The following is a 10,848-nucleotide window of genomic DNA, read 5'->3' on the forward strand; positions in this document are numbered from 1 at the left end:
ATTAAAGCCCAACTCTAGCCTAAATGTTTATTTTTCAAAACGTTCTAATATTTTTGTTTACTGATGCAATTGTGTGATATACATTAGCACAGACAGCACAAAGTGGACTAATTTATATACAACTGGGACTCATCCAGTCCAGAAACATGGAGGCCACTGGTTTTAGGGAGCCAGGGCACACAAACATCCATGATATTAAAAAAGGTTTGAAATTGCTAGACACCCACTGTTTGAGGCACCAGGACTACTTGTCTACTGGAATTAGTCCTGCCTCATGTAAGCAGCCCAACAGAAGACCAGAAATTGAATGCATGGAAAAGCCTCATGCTCAATAAAACACATGCATCTTAAGCTGCTTCAAAGAACGCCATGTTTATATCTCATTTAATTTAACCATTGAAAATGCTGTGTGAGACCTAGCATTATCAGTAACAGGACATGCTGCTTCTAAATCTCCATAGAAAACAAATGAGAAGAAAATCTCAGGTTTGTTTCTACGTGCTCTTTCTTTCCCAATAAAGGTCTCTCTCATTCCTTAATACAAGAGCAATAAACTCTTTGGGGGTCTGTAATTACAGAGAGTAATTCTGCTGCTCTCTTGTCTGTTTAAAAGGCACTCGAGACGCGCAATTTCTTTACCCATGTAATCATGTACCCTGCAGCGTGGCATTGTGAGCATTATACACAATATGATAATGTGTATAATCAAAGAGCTACTATGTAACATTGCCACTTTCTTGGCCACTTTAGACCAATAAGTAGTTGTGATTTTGTGTCATAAACAGAATGCTCAGATTATTTCAGCTCCACCATGCTCCTCAGGCATTGCAATGCTCGGATGACAGTAATAAATGCTAGATCATGTGGGTTATATTTGTATCAAGCTCTTTGAACAGATAAAGTGTACAATTACAAGTAGTTTCAGAAACTAGTTAGACTATAAAAAGAAGCAAAATAAAAAGGTTATATATATATAGCACACATAGGATTAACCTTTTCGCTGCCAAGCCCTCCGGAACGCTTTTAAACCTCAGCTGGCCACACCATTTATGCACTTTTCCCATTGTTTTGATTTTCTACTGCTGCGTTACTAGCATTTGTATAAGACCCCCCCCCCAAACCATATATTTTCTGAAAGCACAGGCCCGGGAGAATAAAAAGATGGTGCTACTAATTTTGTAGGTCCTGCAATAATTGCACAAATGTTTGTCAAATCAATATTAAACTGATAAAAATACATAATTAAATAGATAAGTGCACACAAAAAAACATAACTAAATCTAAATATTTGTAAACTTTAAATTGCGCCTTTTGTACACTAGACTTTTCACTTTTATATACACTGTATTCACATTCACTTTATGATGGATCACTATTATGACCAAGTTCTTTTTGGGCATCTTATGATTATTTAACTATTCATAGATTATATATTTTCTCCTGGTTGCCATTTTCGATCTATGTTTTAATTATGAATAGTATTTATTTAAATGAAATTGAATATAATTATGTTTTATAATTGTAATATCCTTTTAATTAGGTTTGGTTTTGGTGGTGTGTATCCACTTTTTCTGCAGAAAGCCTTGTTTCCCAGAGCTAGGCACATGTTGGCCCTTGCCCCTTACTTATGTATCTAGGGGCGGGATGTGCACTGAACATCACCAAACCCATTTCTTTTGGGAGGGGGTTGACGTTCTCTGCAGGATTTGTGCTGTTTTGTATTGTCCCGTAGCGCCGGGGGTTCTCCCACTGTGTGCCGGATGACTGGGTGGTGCCTGGCTCGTAAGGGTGGCACACCAATGGACGGCTAGCCGAAATGGGAGTGGACCCGCGTTAATGGCGGGAACACTTCCATGGAAATGCGCCCTGAATGGCGCATGTGCACACCTCTTGGTCTGGCCTGGGAACGCACGTCACACGCCAGGATTAGCAACGTGAAACGGTGCAGTGTATGATCATTCGGGAAGAGTGGGGGATATAGATGGGGGGTTCGCTCTGGAGGAAATATGGATGCACCTCGGCTTACCCTATGACTACTAATTAGGTACCTGTATAGTTATTAATTTCATTTATAAAACGGCTCTTTCTATCCCTATTTTTGATGTCAGCAACACTGTGACGGACCCCCGTACTCAGAATGAGTATGTCCGCCGCTGTCTTCTTCCTTGCTCAGGAGATATTGCAACCTGAAGATCTTTAGCTCTCAGTTTCCCCAGTCACTGGTCGAGACACAAGTGTAGGGTGAAACAAACTCTGATTTATTGAGCAACTGCACAAACTTTTATACAGCAAGTGATGAGATCAGATTATAATCCCATCACATCCACCCTGCCTTCCCCCCAGACAATCGATCTGCTCAACACCACAGGGTTTCCCCTGCTAACGAGCTCCAGACAGCCATAGCAGGAGCCTGGCCAGAATGTCATTGTCCTGAGCTCATTCAGAGTACAATGGGAGATAACGAGGGGTGGTGCTGACAGTCTTTTGATAACCAGGTTACACAGTATAACGTAATTAAACATAACTCAACACCAATACACATTTAACTCATAAACTGATCACCATGTCGTCACAAACACCACTTCACATGATTTAGTTTATAGGGGCTTTTTGATGTGCAGATGTTGCTTTGCATCTCATACCTTGTAGGGAGAATTGGATAATATTATGTTAACGTAAGTTTATGATACTAATAGGGTAGTTTCTATATGGCACTATAAGAGCCCATACATAGTGTCAATATTATGGTTATGACAGATATTGTATCTTTGCTACTTGGACACTGAGGGCTGTTCGAGTCCTCCATTTTGAATGTCCCTGCGTGTCTTTCTCCTCTCTCGACCTCTCTGGGTTTGCATGCGTTGTTCCTCGGATCAGTGGTTTGACCCACCACCACTTACCAGAAAAATGGTATTTATTTGATATATGTTATATCATATTGGCATGAGACGTTCGCTTTGTATATTTTCTATCAATTATGTAATTTAGTACATGCATGTCTGGTTATTAGATTCTTGCTATCAGCGATCTCCCATTCTTTCTGAATAAGCTTGTGGCAAAACGCGTCGAAGGCTGGATCCACTGCGCATTCAAGCATAAATTTATGAGAAACACTATATAAGTGCAAAATGGATATTGTTTAAAGTCAAATAATTGATAAAATAGATAAGACTGTTTATGATGTGCATGATGTGCATGCGTGAACCAAATGCTTTCTGGGATATGTTTTTTACAGTGTTTTTATGTACACTTCTGATAGTTCTTTTTAAAATATAATAAACTATTAGTTTTTCATGAATTGATCAAAAATATTCTGTATTTGATTATAACCCGTATATCCGGATGTGACACCTTAAAAGCCTCATGGTTTTTCGTTTGTTGGTATTCAAGTTGCGCCTTTTTGGGAAATGGTACGAAAATGAAGTAATGCAAAACTGTAAATAAGCAAGTTATGTTAAAAGTTGTTTGTGCACTGTGTGCATTGTGATTAAATGATACAGGTGTACATTTAATTGCAACACAACGTATCACAACGCACAGGAATGCATCACAACACTTTGTCATGCGCTGCCACACAGGTAAATGAAATATTTTAAAAAAATTAAAAAATCAAGCACTGCGATGCATTCTAACAACGCACCACAGCGCATGGTGTTTTTTTTTTTACTGTTGATAACCGTTGGGGGGGCTTTGGTAAAATATCAGGGGTCTAAACAGACCCCTGAAATTTCCTTTTTGAAATAAAAAAAAGAATTTGAGTCCTCAATCTCTTTTTCTGCAGCTTCAGCACTCAATGCATGGAAAGCACTCAGTACTGAGGATTACCATTCATAACTGGCTATAGTAAAACATTTACTATAATCCAGTTATGAATGGGTAGAAGCCTCTATACTGAGGCTTCCACCCATTGGAAAACTCATGAATGAACAGGAAGTGATGTAAAGCATCATCGTTGGGTCGGATGGCCCCTCGGCCATGCACGATCACAAAGCTGCCGGCAATCCTGGATTTGACAGCCAGCGGCTCTTATCTCCTCCTGACATGCGGCGCTCCCTCCTCTGCCCCCCCGCCGGCCATTTTCTCCTCGGATCCCTGCTGCCTCAGCACATACAGGGGAGAGCAGCGGGGATCCAAGGAGAAATAGATTCTAGCCTGGAGCACCTCCAGGCAGGGAGGAGAGGCTGCAGATTGCGGCAGCCGTGGTGCCAGCGAAGGGGGGGAGGGGGGTGCCCGGAACTTGTCAGCCGCTGATGACAGCTATTATTTTACAGGGGACCGTTGGGGGAACTGTTCGGGTATAAGTTCATGGTCGATAAAGTGACCATGGGCTTGTAGCAGAACAGTAAATGCTACCGACGTGTGGCTTACTGAGCCACCTAGCTGGAAGCAGTTGTGTTCCGCCGTAAGCCTTACGCCGGTGGCAGAGAAAGGGTTAAACAGAACTATGTCAAAAAAAGTTCTATGTAGCTACCATAGGATTAAACTGAACTATGTGAAAAAATCAAGTAGTAAGCAAATAAAAAGGTTCTGTCCAGTTATGCACAGCTGTGCAAGTTCTGTTTCTGATAATCACCCGGTCATTTCGGGAGACCTTTATACAATGCAGAGTCACATCACAGGAGGCTATGGTCCTGCCCAGAAGCATCATGAGCAACACTGCTTTATATAAAAGTGATTTTATAAAACTTACATTCAAGTAAACCGTTGCTTAGTTTACAGCGATACCCCACCTATAAAGATGTATGTATATTTACATGTTCCAGCTTAGTCCAATGTAAGAATACATAAATTCTCCCTGGCAGGGCCACAGGGATCCGGTAAAACAATGTTGTAGCTGCAGCTACTACAGTGCTTTACGATGATCTTCTGGGTCCTGCTACAGCCACTGTACTGAGCAACTTGCCCTCTGCTGTTAAAACACAGCCGTTCAATTGTTTGGCACGTCAGCCATTCAGCAGATGTCTAGTATTTTCATGAATGAATACTAGGCGTTCTATGATTAAACAAGGGCTGGTGATGTAATGGCATTGCCCCTCGTCCAATCAGAGAACACCTAATATTCATTCATAAAAATACTAGACATCTGCTGAATGGTCGCTGTGCTGAGTGGGTGACCTGCTGTGTTTTAACAACAGAGAAGTCGATCAGCATACTGGCTGTACAGGACCCAGAAGATCGCTGTACAGCACTGTAGTAGCTGCGCCTACTACAGTATTTTACAGGATCCCTGTGGCCCTGCCAGGAGATTATATATATATATATATATATATAAAGGATTGACCGATTATCAGAGCTACAGATGATCGGGGCGGATAGTCCAGTTTTTTAAAACTATCTATCAGTAAAATGTAAAAATATTACCGATAATAAACACTGTGCGAATTTTAGAGTGAAATTTACATAATGGGTGCAGCTGTCTGGCTGGCATCGCTTGATCAGCTGATCAAAGGAGCAGGCCAGTAAATCTACCTAGGAACAGGCCGGCAGCCTGTCAAATACAGGAAAAAAAAACCCAGTAGAAAAGCAGGGGAAGCAATAGCCAGCGTGCTATTGGCTATTGCAATTTGCACTGCCCACTGTTTACATTCAGCTGCTGGCAACGGGATCCTGTCACCGGCAGATGAATGGGGCGGCTGCCAGCTGGCGCAGCTGCATGTACACAGAATATCGATACCTGATATCAGTTATTGGCCTGAAAGGTGGCCAATAATCGGTATTGGTTCCAAAAATAAAAATCAATAATCGGTTGATCCCTAATATAAAAATTAATTTAGCACAATGGTGAGCGCTAAGTGAGAACTCTGGAAGCCGTTTTCACCAAAAAAGTACACTTTTAATTCTGCTTCAAAAAAAAAAAAGTAGGGATGCACCAAAATAAAATGTCTAAATTAGTCAGGCCGAAACCGAAAATTTACATTTTTTTAAATATTTTTTTCATTTTTGGGAAAATATAAAATGGGTCTAAAACAGACCCCTGATATTTCCATTTTAAAATAGAAAAAGATTGGGAGGACACAGAGTCCTTAATCTCTTTTATTGCCGCTCTATTTATGAATGAACAGCAATCCTCTATACTCTAAACTGAGGAGATAGTAACGGATACTATGTCCACAATTACGAATGAACAAGAATTGATGAAGAGCACCACATTTTTGGCTCTTTTTTTTTTTTTTTACTATTGGCATTTTGCCCATAGTACCATTTTTGGTTAAAATGTTTTGGCGGCAGAAATTTTGGTGCAACCCTAACTGAAAGTAGCTTGACATCAGCATAATAACACAAACATAACAGTCCACTTATCTTCAGCAAAATGATACTACAGTCTCTCTAACTTAAAAAAGTTTTTCAGATAAGGTTTCCACAATCTCAGGGTTTCCAGGGTACTTACTGTGGACTGTTGCTTTGTTGGGTAACAGTAGTAAAACACTCCAGAATGGTTTCCCACACACCTGTGTTATTCCAGCTACTTCATACCTCCTATGTGTCCCTGGCTCTCAGCTTCACCATTCTACCAGCCTCCCTGGCTGTCTTCCATACTTCCTGTACACACGCCACTCGGCTTGACCCTTGTGCCTCTTATACACCACTTCCTGCCCCAAGCCAGCCCCATGTGCTTCCAGCACACACACACCTCTGCCACCCGCTCTAAAAAGGTGCCCATACACCTGCCGATTATCGTACGATTGTCGGCGGGTTTGTGGCCTGCTCGTAAGACAAATGCTGCCCGGGCCGGTGTGCTCAAGCGCACACTGCCCTTTCAGCATTGCAGTCAACGGAAGCCCGCCCCTCAGGGGGCGGGCTTGCGATGATCGTAAGTACGATCTGCCTGTCCAAGATGGGCAGATCGTACGTTTTTTAAATTACCTTACAACCATCGCAAGACAAAAGTCTTGCGATAGTTGTAAGGTGTATATGGGCACCATTAGGAGATTTCTGATTTTAACTTCTCCACCTGGAGGGCAATTAGCAATTCCTTTCCCACTTAAAAGGGACCATAACCCAAATAAAGGTAAAATATACCGTCATTCCAGGACCTATCCCTAGAGGATATCCCATCCAGTGCTCAGGAGACCTGCTGATTCTGCAGGAAACTAAAACTTTTAAACATTAAGGAGCAGCATCCATTGCAAATGATTTAATCAGCATTTGAAATAAGTTAAAAACATTGATATCACTTTAAGCCCCAGCCCTTCCAGTTAAAGGAAACCTCTTCTGAAAACAAATATGGTGCTACCGTTGCTAACATACTTAAGCCTGCCTGTTGACTTGCTGCTTTGCTGATCCTCTAACTTCAATAATTCAAAGTTAAAGAGATCAGAACTTCTAATCTGTGTCTGACAGCCAAGAAAAAGCCTTTTCAGAATGGGGTCAGAAATGGTAGTCTCTGTTTTCTTCCAAACACAGGTTTTCCTTTCACAGTACAAATAAAGGAAGTATATGCTCTTACACTGGACCATTATACAGGAACATCTATTTTAATGAGGAGGTAGAGCTTTACTTGAAGTTAAGAGTCTCCCAGAGACATGTAGAGAAATTGTTTAAAAAAAGAGTTCTAAAGTCACAAAATATACTATATATAAATATTATAACATCAGCATTGAATAGAAATTTGTCATATGGTTGCTTTTTGATAATGCAATGAAAGCGTACTTGAAGAAATCCCTTTAATGTAGTGAGTGCTACCTTCTGTCTGCCCATCAATTTTGACACTCCCTTGCCTATTAGCCTTGAAAATGGAGGGAATTGATTTTTAAGATTTGCCTCCCATTGACTTCAATAGGGTTTGCATTTAAGTTCGTAATTTGTGGACTTTTTGATAAGTTCACCAAAACCTAACACAAATCGAACTCACACAATTGAGCTCCCGTGATGGACTATCATCTCAATACAAAATTAGTAGGGGTGCGGAAATTAACGATTAATCCGTCGATTAATCGTTAATTTCTTTGATCGATCAAAATTATTTTGATCGACAAATTAGTCAACTAAACCTGAGATTGTAGTCCATCACAGGAGCGAGCTTGGAGCGGTGGCTACTTTACAGCACACAGGGAAAATGGGGAACAAAGCTAGCCACCATCCAGAAAGAAGGCCAGTATCATGATTTGAGGATCTACAGCTGAGTGACACACAAATAAGATACATTTTTGTTAATGGTTAAATTACTTGAATGTATTTTTAAGATTTAAAAAGGAGAACTACGAGGTGAGTGATTTTCACTCAACCTCATGATTCGTGCTGACGTGTGACAATGAAACTGTCACAGGTCAGCTCAATAGATCGGGGAGTGAACACATACCGTCGCTTGCTCACTTCTCGATCACGTCCCTGCAGAGAGCCGTGACTGTCACTCACGGCTCCCTGCACCGTAGTGAGAAAATGAGAAAAATAAATTAATAAGGAAATAAAAAATAAAAAGGAGCAGGATAGAACATTTTTCTCGAATACAATTCTAACAGCGAATGTGGTTTTTGTTCAGGAAAATTCATATAACATTTTTAAATAAAACTTTGAAAACGACATTCATCAATTCTGTTGACGGTTAGATTTTTCGTGTGAATGTACATACAAAGATCTACCAGTGTATGGCCACCTTTACACTGCCAGGCGCAGAGAACTGCATAAGTCGTTCTCAAACACTGCAGCTGATGTGATTGTCACTCTCATCCCAACAGTTGTTTCTCCACGTTATCAGCTTCCACTTTACGGCTGCCTAGACTAGCCAACAGAACCGTAGGCTGAATGCTGCATGAATGCCGGCACCCGGGACTTGCTGCTACTTGTTGCCAGGCAACAAAAGCTACAAGACTCATCTGCTGTTCTGGCAACCGTTGTTTAAGAGAGAGTACCTCTGCATCTGCAGTGTTCGATCTAAACCCTTACTGAACGACATTTGCTTTGCTAAAGTACGGTGCATCATAAACAAGGGCAAAATTGTCATAGTTGTTAAAGGAGAACTATGAGATGAGTGATTTCCACTCACCTCATAGTTCTAGCCGACCTGTGACAATGAGACTGTCACAGGTCGGCTCAGTAGATCGGGAGGTGAGCGAACACATACCGGGTTCGCTCACCTCTCGATCCTGTCACGGCTCTCTGCCGTGACAGGGGAAGGGCTGGATTCCCCTCTCCCCGCTCCGATCTGCCAGCGCTGACTGGCGGAACGGACGGGGAGGGGGCGGGTACAGCTGGCTCTGCCTCTAGATAGGCAGAGCCAGCTGTCACTCACGCAGCTGGGCGGATCCCGTCATCTACGTCGGGATCCGCTCTGGCGTCTCAGTATACCGCGAGCTGTAGCTCGCAGTATACTGAGCTTAGGGTGACGGGAGGACGCTAGTTTGTGTCCTCCCGTTACCCTAAGGAGAACTATGGGGGAAAACACTGACCCCATAGTTCTCCTTTAAGGTTGAATAAAGATATAGGTCATCGCCTTTTTCCCCCCTATCTCAATGCTGTTGATGTCCTACAATATTTTTCAGCCACTTTCTTTCTACATGCACTCACTCCAACATCAGCAGCATACCATTGCTCTGCACAGGTTTACAGACAGTGACAATGGTGAACCATGCCGTGCGTGTCTGCATGGCCGCTTGTAAACGTAGCCAGGAGCCATGTGTGTCAATAAGTGATGAGCCTGGGTTTGGCGCAAACCCAGTTAGTTCAAGCCCGCTCATAACTGTGACTGACACGACACGCAACTGTGACTTACACGATACCCCTCCCGGCTCAATCAGTTGCAGCAGGTACATTCCCTGCACCGCAGCCATACACCACAAAGGGGTGGGGACTGCCCCCAGCGCAACTACCGCCATTGACTGGGACGGGGAAGGCGGTCATTGCGGACTTGGGTTCACAACAAGCCCAGGATCATCGCTAGTAACAACACAGGAGCACAATTGGGAGTTTCTCAAAGAAAGTGCCTGGACCTTGGTGAAGACCAAGACAGGACCACCAGGAATGATTTTAATCAAAGCTGCTGATTTAAAACAGACTGAAAACAACTTCTGGAAGTCCATTGACATGTTAGAAGATATATGAGATTTGAGTGACTTTGTGAACATTAAATAAATACAGATATTTATAGTAAATATAATAAACTGGCATAAAGGTTCATATGCAGACATTACATCAATGTAGTGTGGACTACCCCCCACCCCCCCTTATATATGAGTATATATGTATATAATATAGTGACAGTGACAACATTATTGCAGCATGTCTGCACCCTCTGACAGGCACATGGGACAAGCCATCAGAAAAAGTACAAATGAATGAAACCTCACATGCCACCAAAGTGACACACAAAGTGACATCCCTGACAAATGAGAAGCATGCACATGCTACAAAACCATAAACTCGAATAAGAGCAGTGTCAGGACACTCACCTGCTACTATGCACTTAGCTGACAGTTTCACCATTATGTTTGCTGTCTTCTTACCAAGCTCATACAACGTCTCTTAATGGCAAGATGAAAGCTGTGCACAAGCAATGTCCACTATTGCATGCATATATGTCCTTTCACTGAGCTCAGCAAAGGCTCCTCACATCAGCTACCAGAAGGTTGGAGGCTTTGTTTACACTTCTGTATCCCTGAGCAGCGCACGCATGCACGTTCCCCTATTCACACACTGCACATGTGCGGTGTATCGTGCACGCGCCCTTTTCTACATACTGCACATGCGCGGAGTGTCCTGCACGCTCCCCTCTCTACACATTGCATGGAGCGCTGTGCACGCTAGCTTCTCTACACACTGCACATGCGCAAGGTATTGTGCACGCGCTCTTCTGTGCACATGCACGCAGTGTTGTTCGCTCTCCCTTGTTTACACACGGTACACGTGAGGGGT

At 42.5% G+C, this 10,848-nt stretch overlaps 1 protein-coding gene across 1 annotated transcript in view; it reads right to left on the bottom strand.

Annotated features, from left to right (window-relative positions):
* IFT27 (intraflagellar transport 27) overlaps positions 1 to 10,600 on the bottom strand; it is a 57,697-nt gene extending 47,097 nt beyond the window's left edge. The window contains exon 1 of the mRNA XM_018552310.1: positions 10,386 to 10,600. Within this exon, the coding sequence (XP_018407812.1) occupies positions 10,386 to 10,419 (34 nt within the window). The 5' untranslated portion in view covers positions 10,420 to 10,600. The remainder of the gene's footprint in view (positions 1 to 10,385) is intronic.
* Positions 10,601 to 10,848: the final 248 nt, after the last annotated feature.

This window comes from Nanorana parkeri, unplaced genomic scaffold (assembly GCF_000935625.1).
Source record: "Nanorana parkeri isolate BGI_ZX_2015 unplaced genomic scaffold, ASM93562v1 scaffold83, whole genome shotgun sequence".
Taxonomy (NCBI): Eukaryota; Metazoa; Chordata; class Amphibia; order Anura; family Dicroglossidae; genus Nanorana; species Nanorana parkeri.